This window comes from Guillardia theta, assembly GCF_000315625.1.
Source record: "Guillardia theta CCMP2712 unplaced genomic scaffold GUITHscaffold_119, whole genome shotgun sequence".
Taxonomy (NCBI): Eukaryota; class Cryptophyceae; order Pyrenomonadales; family Geminigeraceae; genus Guillardia; species Guillardia theta.
Window position 1 is genome coordinate 175,790 of NW_005434555.1, and position 14,989 is coordinate 190,778.

The following is a 14,989-nucleotide window of genomic DNA, read 5'->3' on the forward strand; positions in this document are numbered from 1 at the left end:
TGCTGGAATCTTTTGAAAGGGTTTTCATTCCATAATAAAACTCCCTTATTAATTTCCCATCTTTCCTCCCCTCTATGTTCCCCAACCCTCTTCGACGTTTATCCACGATTTTTGTCTCCTATGCTTTCCTGTCTTCATGTCCGATCTTGATTTGTGATCTCAGAGGCGACCTCAAATCCTGAAGAAGAAAGAGAAGGATAGTTGATTTGTTAATGATGGGTGCTGCTTTTTATGGTTGAGGTGGAGGATGAGGAGGGAGGTGGAGGAGGGAGGTGGAGGAGGGAGGAGGAGGAGGAAGGGACAGAGGAGGAGGAGGAGGAGAAGAAGAAGCAGTAGATGATGATGATGAGACTGCGATGTCTTGACGATGACGGTATGATGATGACGGCAATAATGATGATGACGACGATGATGATGGTATTTTACTGTGATATGACGGCATTGCGAAGGAAACAAACTTGTGGGCATTAACTTTGAACAACTGCAAAGAGAGGTGAGCTTGGGTGTCAAAAGCTCGAAGGAGATGAGGTACTGATATGATTTGACATTTACTAGGCGAACTTTCGTTTCTCCCTCGTTCGAATGCGTGAGAACGCTGAGAGTATAGCATTCTACGGTACTTGCAAGCACACCTCCCTGACTGTTCTCTGACATGATGTTGCGATGTGATGATGAAGGAGGAGAAAATATCGAGATGAAGGAGATCAAGAAGCGTTTCCAGTCAGCTATCGACAACTCGTTTCGTCTCATTTCAAACCAGAGAAATTTGGAACTTTTCACTGTAGCATATCGCTACATGGTCCAGGTCGGCTTCTCTTCAATCACTTTGCCTCCTTGCTGTATTTGTTCTTGATAGCCCTTTTTGCTACTGCCAGCGCTGCTGCTGCTCCTCCTCTTCATCCCGCTTTTCCTCCTCCCCCTTTTCCCCGTCAGATACCACTAACACCAGCACTTCCATCTCCTCTACATCACCACTTCTGATGCGTTTTGTTGGTCATACCTGCTTCCTTCCCGCTCCTTCCTCTCTCTTCTTTATTCTCCTCATTCCTTTCCCTTCAGGTTATTCCTGCGTGGGTCGTTGCCCCACTCTACTTCAAGGTAAGACAACTTCTTCCTATCCCCCATCCTCTCCTCTACCTCCATCTCCTCCGTCGCTCCCCTCCTCTACCTCCATCTCCTCCGTCGCTCCCCTCCTCTACCTCCATCTCCTCCGTCGCTCCCCTCCTCTACCTCCATCTCCTCCGTCGCTCCCCTCCTCTACCTCCATCTCCTCCGTCGCTCCCCTCTTCTACCTCCATCTCCTCCGTCGCTCCCCTCCTCCACCTCCATCTCCTCCGTCGCTCCCCTCCTCCACCTCCATCTCCTCCGTCGCAACCCCCTGCACCTCTTTCCCCCTCCTCCCGCAGTCTCCTTATATTCTCACTCTCTTCATCTCATCCTTGTTTACTATCTTTCTCTTGCCGGCACCACCACCAATTCCTCATCAACCTCCTCCCCCTCCTATCCTCCTCTTCTTCCTGACCCATCATCTACTCACTCTTCCTCCTTCTCACACACTGCAGGGCAAGATAGAGCTTGGGGTTGTCAGTCAGAGTTACGGCGCTTTCAATCACATTCTTTCTGACCTCTCCATCATCGTCAACCAGGTCAAACGATCAAAACCTTCTCTTCCTCTCTCGTTCCTGCTTCTCCCTTACCCTGCCTCCATTCCTCCTTCCCTCTCTCTCGCTCCCTCCTTGTCTGCTAGTCTCCTCTTTCCATCTCTGTTCTCCTTGGCCCCTCCCTCCCTCCCTCTCCCTACCCGCCTTGCCTGCTTCCTCCTTTCTCCTCCATCCTCCCACCTATCCGCTTTTTTCCTCCCCCCTCCACGTCTGTCTGTCAGGTTGCATCCTGCGAGGCTGACCCGACCAGTTAACTGTCAATGGTTCGATTTCAACTCACTTTCATGTCTTGTCGCAGTTTGAAGGAATCAGCTCCTTCTCTGCCGGTAACGACATGTGGATTGTTGACACGTCTTGTATCATTCTGCACAAGGAGTCTTGTCTTGTCTCTCTGATTCACAGTTGACAACTGCTTTTTGATCCGTCTCTTCAGTTTTGTTTCTTATGAGTCACTCGTTGATACCCGTTCCTTGCTTCTTGTGTGTTGTTTTGGGTGCGCTCTGTGGTCGATTTTCTTTCACTCTCATTCTTCAGGTATTGGTCGTCTTGGCGACTTCATCGAGGCCATGGAGAGCAACAAGGTCTGATGAAGATGATGTTTGTATTCCATCCTGTCCAATCCTGTCCTCCATTCTTCCCTCTCTTTCCCTCTTCTCACATGATTGCTGCAGAACAACGAAGCTGTGGGAGGAGCGCAAGTCACAAGTCAGTGAGTTTGTCTGAAAGTTCTTTGCTTGACACAGGTGTAGATGCTACAAGCACCTGGGACTCGATCACGTGGTGGGATGCTTTCAAGGTTGTAGATCTATGTGATGGTGTTGTTGTTGTTGGTGGTGGTAATGATGATGATGATTGCAAAGATGATTGTGATGACGATCATTACTGCAACGATGACCATGACGATGGTGTAGTGGAGGAGGAAGAGGATGAGGATGAGGATGTGGTGGTGTTGGGGTTGACGGTGACGTTTGCAAGACTGCCATCTCTCTCCGTGGGTTTCACCAGGGGGATCCTACCTCGTTGTCGGTGACCGGCAGCTGCTCAACTGACAGAAGCTGACTCCCTGCCCAGCTGGTGTGGAGCGCCATGAAGGAAGGGATCTTGCCGATTCCAGGGTTCCAGGTAAACAGCGAGGGATGGGAAAGTTTGCAGGTGATAGGAGCGCAGGACAACGCACACCGAACGTTCCTGAGGGAGGAGGTGGAGGAGGAGGGGAGAGAGGTGAAGGCGGGAGAGAAGGCGGCGGAGAGGAAGGAGGAGGAGAGCAGTATCAAGAGCGTCATCGTGCCGGGGGAGGTTGTCAGGATCAAGGACCTGACGCTAAAGGTTCAGAAGTTGTTTCACCTCCTTTACTCCTGCAACCAAGAATGTTTCACGATGGTGGAAATGTGCCAATGTTGTTTCAAACATCGTTAGATGAAGTTATGTGTCCTAGATGGTTTGATGATGTTGTATCCTTACAATCTCGCTCTCAGTGTTGAGTATGAGCTGCTGCTGATAATCTCGTTTCCTCCTTCTTCCTTATTCCACAGACTCCGGACAACTCCAGAGTTTTGATTGAGAACCTCAACATTGAGGTGCAGAAGGGACAGCATCTCCTTATTGTTGGAAACAGGTTCCTCCCCCTTCCCCTCGTCCTCGTCCTCCTCATCCTCTTCCTCCTCCTCGTCCTCCTCGTCCTCCTCGTCCTCCTCGTCCTCCTCGTCCTCCTCGTCCTCCTCGTCCAACTCCCCTTTCTGAGCTCCTGCCGTGTTTTCTGTTTCAGCTCCCTCCCTTCGCTCTCCTCCTCCTCCTCCTCCTCCTCCTCCTCCTCCGTCGTGATTCAACTGACTCACCTCCTCCTCCCAGTGGAGCCGGCAAGAGCTCTCTGCTCCGCGCCATCGCTGGGCTGTGGACAGCAGGGAAGGGAGAAATTACCCGCCCTCCTCCTGGAGAGACTTTCTTCCTCCCTCAGCGTCCCTACTGCACCCTTGGGTCCCTCCGAGAGCAGGTTAGAGGAGGGAGGGAGGGAGGGAGCAGAGGAGGGAGGGAGCAAAGGAGGAAGGGAGGTGGAGGAGCTCATTTATCTGTCAGGGTTGCCATATTGGACGAGGCGAGTTCCGCTCTTGACCTTATGAGTGAGAAGGTGAGGAGCAGAAGTTGAAGGATGAGGAGAGGACGAGGAGGAAGGAGGGGAGGGGGCGGCAAGGGAGCCAGGAGGGAGGAGGGGGGAGATTTCTTTCTTGCTGATCTCACTTGGCAGAGCATGTATGAGCTGCTTGAAAACCTTCCACACCTCACTTACATCTCAGTTGGTCACCGACCAAGGTACTCCTCCTCCTCCTCCTCCTCCTCCTCCTCCTCCTCCTCCTCCTTCTCCTCCTCCTCCTCCTCCTTCTCCTCCTCCTCCTCGTGCTCCTCCTCCTTTTGCTTCTTCCTCCCTCGCCCTGCCCGTTTCTCCTCCCATCCTCCAGCCACCTTGTTGTCTTCTATTGTCCAACATTCATCTCCCTCCTCCCTCCTCCCTCCTCCCTCCTTCCTCTTCGTCCTTGGCCTCTGACCTCCCCGCAGCCTCCTGCACTATCACGACATGAAGTTGAAGCTCAAGGGGGACAAGTTCGAGATCGAGAAGATCGCAGACACCAGCGAGAAGCAGCAGATCGTGGCTCTCTGAGCATGCATAACCCCTCCCTAGCCCCCCCTATTACCCCCTCCCCAGCTGCAGTCACTTCTAGTTTATCAACAAGCATGATTCCTTACTGTCTCCCTTTCCTTCCTTTCTCAGCTCCGTCCCGCTGTTACCAGCACACCGTCGGCTACATGTCTTCCCTCGCACTTGACTTGTTTTGCATCTCCCACCACAAGATTTGTAGGATGCAACTGCCAGTCGCCGTTACCGCCACCCTCCACCGTAATCACTCACTTTCTCAGAATCGACTTGTACGACAGAGCCTGGAACCCACGAGTCCTCTGAGGGAAGAAGAGGAGGTAGAGGGGAGAGAAAGAGAACAGCAGTTAGAAAGCAACAAGAGAGGGTAAAGGAGAGGAGAAGCGGAGAAGACGAGAAAGTCGTGATGGGGAAGAAAAGAGACGAGAAGGTAAAGAGGAAAATCGTCAGGAAACAGCAAGGTGAGATACGAGGTTGAAGCATCAGAGAGCAGGTAGAGAATATGAAAGGGACAGGAATCGACACACAACAACAATGGAAGTCAATGACAGGAGGAAAGGCAGCAACAAACCAGCGCTTGCTTCAGGTCGGTCGTCGGTAGGGACGCAACCCAGTGGTACAGTGCTCCTCCCACCCGACCTCTCATCGTGTGCTTGAAGAGGATGGACGTGCTAGCTCACTTCAGTCCTACCACCCTCCCCGATCATCTCCCACCACCTGTCATTGAAGATGCTCATGTTCACCATCGGCGGGTAGGAGGTGTTGTGCCCCTCGTCAAACAGCTGGAAAGGTTTCATTCTCCTACCCCCCATGCTCCGCCCGCAAAGATTCTCGCACCATCCTGTGGAAGGCCTCCTCCTTCGCCTCCTTGCCCGAGCCAGCAGGTCGAGCTTGCAAACTCTTTGCTCCCGACACCCCAGCCTGCTACACCTTCAAGACACATGGCGGCGCATCCAGAAATCCTCCTACCTGTATATGTCGATCCCATGGTTGCGTATGCATCCTGCACGAGACGACACCTGCGAGTCACGTGGTGACGTCATAGTCAAATCCACAGCCCTGACAGAGATGCTTCCTACCTGTCTTGTTGGTTCCGTACCTTGCCAGCCTGCTGCATCCATCCGGGTTCTTGCAGAGATGTCTCTGACAGCAGCAGCATCAGCAAGGGTGTGAGATGTGAAGAGGGATGACAGTTGTGGGTCGGCGAGTTGCTTCCGACTTGTGTTGATTGCAGAACCTCAGATCACCGTTCTGACAGGAGAAGGCCCCGAACTTGGAAGGAGAACAAGAATATTCAGAAGTGCTAAAGCGAGTTGACATACACACTTCCTCCTCCTCCTCCTCCTCCTCCATCGTCATCATCATCGTGATCGTGATCGTGATCGTGATCGTGATCGTGATCGTGATCGTGATCGTGATCGTATTCATCATCATCATCATCATCATCATCATCATCATCATCATCATCACCATCACTACCTCCATCATCATCATCACCATCATCATCACCATCATCATCACCATCACAACCTCCACCATCATCATCACCATCATCATCACCATCACTACCTCCACCAGCACAGAGCAAACCTCACTTTCAAGCATCCCTCTGGATGGTCACACCGTCGATTTCGGACATCCACACAGTCATCAGTGGCATGTTTCCTGCAGAAGAGTTTTCTTGGGTCATCCTTGAACGCAAAAGTCGCCTGTGTTGAGCACTTCAACCCGTCCTCTGAAACGAACATGCACCTCTTGTTCTTTAAGTCTACATGCTGCGGGCCCTTGTGGGCTGTGCAGAACAAAGGCTTTCCTCCTTCCACCCCGTAGGAAGGGACCTTGTTGCACGCGTCAAACTGACATCTTGAACTCCGGAGATCGACGTGACTGGCGTCCCTGTGCTTGGCGCAATAGATCGCCTTCCTTTCCTCAGGGTCTCCGAACGAAGGAGTTCTGCTGCATCCTTCCTTCTTGCACACCCTCCTGCTGATGCTCTTGTCGCCCTGCTCCCTGTGCTGCGAGCATCTCGTGGGCCCCTCCCCGTCGTCCCCGAACACAGACTGCTTGTTGCATCCCGGAACTTCGCACATGGCGTGGAAGACGTCGACCTCTCCTTCCAAGCGATGATGCTTGCAGTGAGCAGGAGCACTTCTGTGCGCCGGCAACTTGCTCCTACTCGTCTGCGGCGCGGCAAAGATGGCTTTCCTTGCGCACTGAAGGCACCGACCGTGGAGGGGGACAGCGTCGCAATGCAGCGAGTCGACACAAACCTTGCACAGCTTCTCCTTCCACTCTCTCTCCTTCCCCTGGATGCCCCAGCGTGCGGGCCGCATCACACACCGAGCGCAAGTAGCATGCTGCAAGGTGAAAGGAGGCAGGACTTTCCTGAGGGTGGAGAGACCATCTCCCAATCTCGACGATGCGGCAGCGATCTTGCTATCGTGTTTGATGAGGAGCGTCAGACTGAGGGTCGCCAGCAGGACAAGAGCTCTCAACAAGTGCCGCAGAGACATCTCCCATGTAGCTCCCTCATAATCTTGTGCCCAGAGTCAACACCGACCTAAAGCTTGTCTCGAAGTTGCAAGATCGGTCAAACATAGTCCTCTCTTGACTGATGCCCGCCCCGATCGTGTTTGTGTTCTAAATCTTCACTCCCTTCCCTCTTGTTGATCCTCCTGCTCCTCCTGCTCCTCCTGCTCCTCCTGCTCCTCCTGCTCCTCCTGCTCCTCCTGCTCCTCCTGCTCCTCCTGCTCCTCCTCTCTTCGCCTCCATGTAAGGCAATGGCCTCACTGGCCGCATTCCCGATTCCCCACATCCCCACTCATTGGGCCCGGCGGCCCGCCCAGGCCCGCCCCCGCCGGGCCGCTGACTCGGAGCCCGGCCCGGCCTGGGCTCCCGCCGGGCCGCGTCTGTGACGGACTCAGTGACTCTGCCCGGGCCGGGTTGTTCAACGGTTCCGAGTCCGCCGGCTTATCTCCGTTTTACTCGAAGTTAAGTTAAACTTGAATGTCCGATCCCACACGTGACAAACCGTCTAACTTAACTTTGAGTAAAAATCTAAGGCACTGATGAGTCAGTCAGGTGTTCCCGGAGTCTTCCGAGTCATCACTCTCAGCATCGCCCGGGGGGCCAACCCTATCTATAAAGAGTGTATCATGCCAGGCAAGTCTTATCGTCAGCAAGCCATGATGCAGGGTAGGTGCCAGCGTGACCGGACCCTCGATAAAACCGCCGGTACCCTGACTGAACCCGTCGGTATCGTGACCTGCTGACACTTAAAGACCGCCGATGAGTTTTATATTCCCCTCCTTTCCCTCCGTTCCTCTACCCCTCGCTCCCCTACCGCTCCCTCCTCCCTCCTCCCTCTCCGCTCACCTCCTCCTTCCCCCCATCAGCCTCCTCACTACTCCCCTCCCCCTCCCCTGCATACATCACTCCCTCCCTAACATGTGCAAGGCACTCCACGAGTCAGCACTTGTTGCCAGCAGAAAGATCATGATCCAAAACGTCGACTTCTACATCCCACGCTCCAGCCGCGACAAGCTGCAGCGGCCTGCCGACAGCGCCTCCTCCTCGGCCAAAGCCTCTCAGCATCGCGAGGCAGGAGCGGCGTCAAAGCCGAGCCTCTTGACCAACGTGCTGCATGTGCAGAGGAGGCTGAGGGTCGAGGCTGACTGATGTATATCTGGGATGGAGTCGGCGGGATGTAGCATAGAGCACCTGTAGCATAGGGGGAGGAGGAGGCTTGTGGTTGTGTAGTAGTAAATGCGTGATACCGGGACGATCTGAGAGGTCACACGCATCGGGAGAGAGCGCGGGAGGGATGAAGGAGGACGGTCCTGATGTTCATGGGGCTGCTGAATTGTGCTACACACCGTGCCCCAGCACGTGTAGGGAAATAGGTTCATGCCCTTGCCGACAGCAGTAGCCTGTCGTGCTCGGTGTGTTCTAGTAAACGCAGCGCTGTCAGTGATTGCTCTGGTGATCGCCCATTCCCGAAGGTCACCGGGTTGTGCGTACAACCGTGACTCTCGACCGGACGGTGACTTTTAATGGCGATGGTCATGTGCAGGTGCACTCAACCTGTAACTTCCGAAGTTGCTGATTGTCGATATGGTTGATGTTGAGCAGCTTGGAGTGTGTCGACTCAAGTTGTTGTGAGGGGTCTGAGATGCCAGTCGGAGTCACTCGGAATACTATCATACTATCATACTGTAGCCCCGCAGATCACAAGAACAGGGCCCGGGTAGAACAAGTTCAACCTGACAGAACTCGGACAACTCGGATGAAAGGCAAATTGCAGTCACAGCCGCGGCCCGGCCCGGCCGGCGGCAATCGCCGGGCCCGCCTCTTCGAGGACCCTCATCCCCGTCTTTCCAATATTGGCATTGGGACTGAGGGTGGATGAGGGGGCCAGGCTTCACGTGCATTGAAGGCGACAAGAGGGGAGAGGAAAGAAGAACAGAGACAGTGAACGAGAGGGGTACTGCATCCTCGGAGACAACGGGAGGGGTACTGCATCCTCGGAGACAACGGGAGGGGTACTGCATCCTCGGAGAGCTGATATCTTGTGTGCAAGAGCGACGGCACAAGGATGAGGTTCGGGTTCAAGTTTTCCAACCTTTGTGGGTCTGTTTACAGCCAGGGGAATCTGCTCTTCACGCCCGATGGCGGGTCACTTCTCAGTCCTGTCGGGAACAGAGTGACAGTCTTCGACCTTGAGAACAGCAAGAGTCTCACGCTCCCCACGGAGAACGCCAAGAACATTGACTGCGTCGCCCTCTCCCCCGACGGGACCGTCCTCATCACCGTGGACGAGGAAGGGAGGGCGCTACTGATCAACTTCCGCAGAGGCTCCGTGCTCAACTACTTCAACTTCAAGACCAGGGTCAGCGCCATCCTCTTCAGCCCCTGCGGCAAATACTTTGCAGTCTCCCACGGGAAGCTAGTTCAAGTCTGGATGACTCCCAGCCTCAAACGCGAGTACGCTCCCTTCGTCCTCCACCGCACGTATGGGGGTCACTTTGACGAGGTGGTGTCGCTCGACTGGTCGACCGACTCTTCCTACTTCATCTCGGGCTCCAGGGATCTGACAGCAAAGATCTTTTCCCTAGAGCCCTCCCCTGGGTTCCCCGTCAACTTCGCAGGGCACAAGGACACGGTCATCGCGGCTTTCCTGCCCAAGGAGGAGGACACGGCCTACACAGTAGCTCGAGACGGGTGCCTGGTAGCCTGGCAGAAGAAGGAGGACGTGGAGGACGGAGGAGGCGGCAACCGGGTGGGGATGAAGCGGCACAGGACGAGCGGAGGATGGATGCTGAGGGAAAGGCACTTCTTTCATCAGGGGAAGGTGCAGTGTGCTACGATACACAAGGAGTCTTCGCTCCTTGTCGTCGGGTTCTCCAGCGGGATCTTTGGGCTCTACGAGCTGCCGTCCTGCAACAACATCCACACGCTCTCCATCTCCAGCCAGAAGATCAACAGCGTCAGCATCAACAAGAGCGGCGAGTGGCTCGCGTTCGGGAGCAAGAAGCTCGGGCAGCTGCTGGTGTGGGAGTGGCAGTCTGAGACCTACGTCCTGAAGCAGCAGGGGCACTCCCAGGGCATGAACTGCATCGACTACTCGCCCAACGGCTCGCACATGGTGAGCGGGGGAGAAGACGGGAAGGTCAAGATCTGGCAGTGCAGCACGGGCTTCTGCTTCGTGACCTTCACTGAGCACACCGGGGCAGTGCAGTCGGTCAAGTTCCTGTCCAAGGGCAACGCCGTGCTGTCTGCCAGCCTCGACGGGTCTGTGAGGGCGTTCGACCTCGTGCGGTACCGCAACTTTCGGACTATGACGACGCCGAAACCGACGCAGTTCCTGTCGCTGGCCGTCGACCCCTCGGACGAGATCGTGTGTGCTGGTACGCAGGACTCGTTTGAGATCTTCGTGTGGAGCCTGAAGACTGGGCGGCTGCTGGAGGTGCTGGCAGGGCATGAGGGGCCGATCTCCTGCCTGTCGTTCAACCCGATCCAGCCAGTTCTGGCGAGCAGGTGTGGGAAGGCGGAGGGGGAAGTTGGAGATGAATTGGCTGAGATGGTGATGGTGATGGTGGTGGTGGTGGTGGTGGTGGTGGTGGTGATGATGATGATGATGATGATGGTGGTGGTGATAATGGTGGTGGTGATGATGATGATGATGATTACATATGCGTTCCATGCTGTCGGCGATTACCTCGAACGTTTTCTCCCTGGTTTCTTTCTTTCTTTGTAAAGGTGACTTGTGTTTTGTCTCTTCAGCTCATGGGACAAGACGGTGAAGCTTTGGGATGTTTTTGAGAGCAAAGCAGCGACGCAGACGCTGCAGCACAACTCGGATGTTCTCTGCGTGACCTACAGGTACCCAAATTACCTCCCTGCTCCCTGCTCCCTGCTCCCTGCTCCCTGCTCCCTGCTCCCTGCTCCCTGCTCCCTGCTCCCTGCTCCCTGCTCCCTGCTCCCTGCTCCCTGCTCCCTGCTCCCTGCTCCCTGCTCCCTGATCCCTGCTCCCTGCTTATGATCACTGATAGATTTTCTGCTTCCTCCTCGCGTCTTCCCTCCCTCCTCTCCTTCCTTGTCTTATCTCCTCGTTTCTCACGTGCGCACGTCAGACCCGACGGAAAGGAGCTTGTGAGTAGCGCGCTGGACGGGCAGATTTACATCTGGAACGCCATCGACGCCAACCTCTTGGGGACTATCGAAGGGAGAAGAGACGTGATGGGAGGGAGAAAGAAGTCTGATCGAACAAAGTTGGCGTCTCAGGTATTGATGATGATGATGATGATGATGGCGATGGCGATGATGATGGCGATGATCATAATGATGATGATGGCGATGATGATGATGATGATGGCGATGATGGCGATGGTGGTGATGATGATGACGACGACGACGACGACGACGACGACAACGACAACGACGACGACGACGATGGAGATGATGATGGAGATGACGATGACAATGATGATGATCTTCTTTTTTCAATCCTACTTCTCATCTTCCTTGTCCTGACGCTAACCCAACAGGCTTCAGCAAGCAGCTTCTCCACCTTGTGCTACAGTGCGGACGGCAAGTGCTTGATCGCAGGGGGGAACACAAAGTGGGTTTGCATTTACAACATCTCGAGGAAGACCTGCATCAAAAAGTTCCCCATCTCCTCCAACCAGTCGCTCGACGGCATCTTGGATCAGTTCAACACCAGAAACATGACAGAGGCTGGACCGCTCAATGAGATTGATCATGACAGGTCAACTTGCTCTTTCCCTCCTGCTTTCCTCCTGCTTCCTTCCTGCATCCCTCCCCCTCCCCTCCATATCTCTCCCCATTCCCCTTCCTCCTCCTCCTTCCTTCCTCCTCCCCTCCTCCTCATCCTGATCCACTCTATACCCCTCCCCCCCTTCTTACCCTCTGCCTCTGCCCTTCTTCGCCCTCGCCCTCGCCCTCGCCCTCGCCCTCGCCCTCGCCCTCGCCCTCGCCCTCGCCTTCGCTTCCCCCATCGCCCCCCCTCCTCTCTCTGGCACTGACTATCAGATTGCAGCGAGGAGGAGCGAGAAGACGCGAGGGGGAGGAAGGACGAGACTCTGCCGGGAGCCAAGAGGGGCCAACTCACCTCCTCCCGCAAGACCGCCAAGGCCATTCGCTCCACCTGCCTCCGTTTCTCCCCGACGGGACGCGCGTGGGCGGCAGCGACGACTGAGGGGCTTCTGATTTATTCCCTTGACGAGACTTCAAGTTTCGACCCCCTTGACCTCGACCTCGACATCACCCCTGCTCGGATCTACAAGAGCCTCGAGGTGCCTTGCCTGCTCCCGCCTCTCCTGCTCTTTCTCTTGTCGTGCCCTCCTCTTCTCCACCCTCTCTTCTTCCCACGTGACTCTCCTCCTTCTCTCCGCTCCCTGTCCTTCTCTATCCTACACCTTGTCGCCACCCGCCTCCTCCTCTCCTCTCTTGCACTCTCGTCTTCTCTCCTCCTCTCTCCTCCTCTCTCCTCCTCTCTCCTCCTCTCTCATTGTCTTTCTTCCTCTCTCCTGCTTCCTCCTTGGCTCTCCCCTCTGACAATATCACAGGACAAGGAGTGGCTCGATGCCATCCTGATGGCCCTCCGGCTCAACGAGGCTAGCGTCCTGCGCTCAGTCTACGAGAGGGTCCCGAAGCAAGACATCCCCCTTCTCGTCTCCTCCATCCCTGCCCCTTACGTCAAGAGGATGCTCGATCTTGTTGCTGTTCAGGTGCCGCGCTTGCTCCCCTTACCACCCCTGCTCCTCCGCTTCCTTACCACCCCTGCTCCTCCGCTCCCTTCCTCTCCTCATCCCCTCCTCCTCTTTCCACTCTCCCACCTTTGTGATCCTCCTCCTCCTTCCCCTAGCTCTGTTTCTCATCCTCCCCCCTCATCGTTCTTCCCCTGCTCCTGCGATTGCTCATATCCTCCTTCCAATCCTGTTTCCGATCCTCCTCCCGATCCTCCTCCTGACTCCCCCCCTCCCGCCCCACCTCCTCCTCCACCCTTGTCCTCCGCGTCTTCTCATCTTCACTTGCAGGCTTCTTCGTCTCCCCACATCGAGTTTCACTTGCAGTGGGCGGAGAGTCTCCTGCTCCACCATGGCGCCGTCGTGATGCAGGAGTTCAGCACCTACTCAGCTCCTCTAAGAGCCATGCACATGTCGTTCTCCCGCCAGGTGATGATGATGATGATGATGATGATGATGATGGTGGTGGTGGTGGTGGTGGTGGTGGTGATGATGGTGGTGGGTGGGTTGGTGGGCGGGTGGTGATGGTGGTTGTTGTACTCTTCTGACTTGTCTCTGGCAGATGAATGATCTCAGTCACATGTGCAACAACAACCACTACAGCCTCGCCTTCATAACCTCACAGGCTGAGTCAGATGGACAGTCTTTGTAGATACTCGGAAGAATATACATCCCAATCAACATCAGCTACACTGGGCCTTCATGTTGTCTCGGCGTCCTTCTCAGACAACATGAAACAACCACGAGCGACTCTCATCTACAATCGTCTTGTCGCAGACTTGCTCATGCCCGAAGTTTCGACTCCTCGCCCTCTGCTGACTCGAGCGTTTCACTGGCGAGAATCGTCAGAGCAGGTCTGAGTCCCATCACCCGGACCTACCAAGGCAACGTCCCGACTGCCACTAGCACCTGTCGACCATCTCGTCGAACTTGCCCTCAAACCTGATCACTGCCTCGTCGTAAACAGACTTGAAGTGAATGCTAAAGAACTTCCTGAAACCCTCGATGTCGACCTGCTCAGGCATGTCAAGTCGGAGTTCTTCACTGCCCTCCTGCATGCCTCGTCCTCCTGCAGTACCTGATCGAAGTCTGCGTGCTTCCTCGCCATTGCGATAGAGGTGCTGAGATCTTGTAGTTTATATGCTTTGGGGAACACTGTCCTCATGTTCTGCTCAATGTCCTGAAGCACGACCTTGCCGTTGCGGTAGGACGGGAAGCGCCTGAAGACCTCCAGCATGACATCAGGTCGCTGGTCGGAGAAAGCGATCTTGGACCTGCTGCTTGTCTGAGGGGGGTCTTGGAATTGAATGTAGTTTCTGGACTCTTGGTAGGAGTGCCTGGGAGACACTCCGCGCTGACATCCTTGGTCTGGCGAGTAGAGGAAGGGCTTGAAAGACCGGTTGACTTGTCTCTGATTCACGACCTTCAATTTGGGCTGGGTCTGAGATTGCTCTGCACAGCAGCAGCATGATTCTACTGATCCCATGCCTCTTCAGGTAAGACAGAAGCTCCAAGCTGAGTCTTGGTAAAGATACAAGTGCGGTGGGTGAGAAGATAACTACAAGCCTGGACGCTGCACTCGGCAAACGTTGCGTCACCGATACGGAAGATAGGAAGGTCTCAGATCGCCTCGGCAATTTTTCTGTGGCTCTCCGCCCAGCCCAGCTGAGGCACCTCGTGGCAGGAGCTGGAGGAGAAGCAGGAGGAGGAGGAGGAGGAGCAGGAGCAGGAGCACTAACAGTGCCGGAGGGCGGTTTATTACGTTTTAAGTTTTATATTTAGAGTAAATTAAGTTTTATATTTAGACTACATCTGATGGACAGTACTGTTCCTGGTAGTGTGATTTAGTACTGGTACCTTTCTGTACAGTACCGACCTCCGGCGTGCCGGGGGCTCACTGATACCGGTTTGTACTGGCAAACTTCCTCTACTCAAAGTTAAGTAAAATTCTCCGGCCGGGCGGCGGCCCGAACGTCAAATCACTGAGCGAGAACCCTCTTTACTCAAAGTTAAGTTAAAAATCAGTACGAGGACAATCAGGAGAGTCGAGGAGGCTTGACCCTGACACTGTCGCACAGGCCAAACGGCGAGAAGAGAAAAGACAGCGAGAACCAAACCCAATCCTGCCAACTGCTGTCCCCCAAACTTAACGGGAGCAATCCGATCCGAGGAGCCTGAGACGAGGAGGCTCGGCAGGGCCCGGCAATCGAATCAGCCCGGGCTGCGGACCGGCCGGGCGGGGCGGTCGGACCGTTGCCGTTACTCCAGCCTCGCCTCGGAATGAGGGAGATGATGCCGAAGAACTGAGGGGGATGAAAATGAGTGGGGATGAGGGCTTTTACCCCGATTTTGACCGGGAAAGGGACTGAGGAAAAGGGGGGTAGGGTACTTGAGATGGCGACGTAGGCTGGCGA

General features: G+C 55.0%; 4 protein-coding genes across 4 annotated transcripts in view; 2 read left to right on the plus strand and 2 right to left on the minus strand.

Annotated features, from left to right (window-relative positions):
* The window catches only part of GUITHDRAFT_160179 (hypothetical protein), a gene marked incomplete at its 3' end in the record, with an annotated part of 6,477 nt that extends 2,163 nt beyond the window's left edge, over positions 1–4,314 (plus strand). The window contains exons 2-9 of the mRNA XM_005822794.1: positions 450–493; positions 556–616; positions 678–805; positions 1,563–1,646; positions 3,194–3,276; positions 3,510–3,786; positions 3,904–3,968; positions 4,212–4,314. Of these exons, the coding sequence (XP_005822851.1) occupies positions 450–493; positions 556–616; positions 678–805; positions 1,563–1,646; positions 3,194–3,276; positions 3,510–3,786; positions 3,904–3,968; positions 4,212–4,314 (845 nt within the window). The remainder of the gene's footprint in view (positions 1–449; positions 494–555; positions 617–677; positions 806–1,562; positions 1,647–3,193; positions 3,277–3,509; positions 3,787–3,903; positions 3,969–4,211) is intronic.
* Positions 4,315–5,939: 1,625 nt separating this feature from the next.
* On the minus strand, positions 5,940–6,467 carry GUITHDRAFT_48117 (hypothetical protein; the record flags this gene model as incomplete). Its single annotated transcript, XM_005822795.1, has 1 exon — positions 5,940–6,467. A coding segment is annotated over one exon (528 nt), but the record flags the coding sequence as incomplete, so codon positions are not given.
* Positions 6,468–8,902: 2,435 nt separating this feature from the next.
* Positions 8,903–13,260, plus strand: GUITHDRAFT_97713 (hypothetical protein; the record flags this gene model as incomplete). The annotated part of the gene is made up of 8 exons (XM_005822796.1): positions 8,903–10,344; positions 10,591–10,689; positions 10,941–11,091; positions 11,355–11,575; positions 11,867–12,122; positions 12,396–12,557; positions 12,867–13,004; positions 13,138–13,260. The coding sequence occupies 8 exons, from the start codon at positions 8,903–8,905 to the stop codon at positions 13,225–13,227; spliced, it is 2,559 nt and encodes an 852-aa protein (XP_005822853.1). The 3' UTR covers positions 13,228–13,260.
* A 98-nt stretch (positions 13,261–13,358) lies between these two features.
* Positions 13,359–14,061, minus strand: GUITHDRAFT_118022 (hypothetical protein; the record flags this gene model as incomplete). The annotated part of the gene is made up of 3 exons (XM_005822797.1): positions 13,359–13,407; positions 13,485–13,588; positions 13,654–14,061. 3 exons carry the CDS (start codon positions 14,059–14,061, stop codon positions 13,359–13,361), a joined length of 561 nt encoding a protein of 186 aa, XP_005822854.1.
* Between the last annotated feature and the right edge of the window lie 928 nt (positions 14,062–14,989).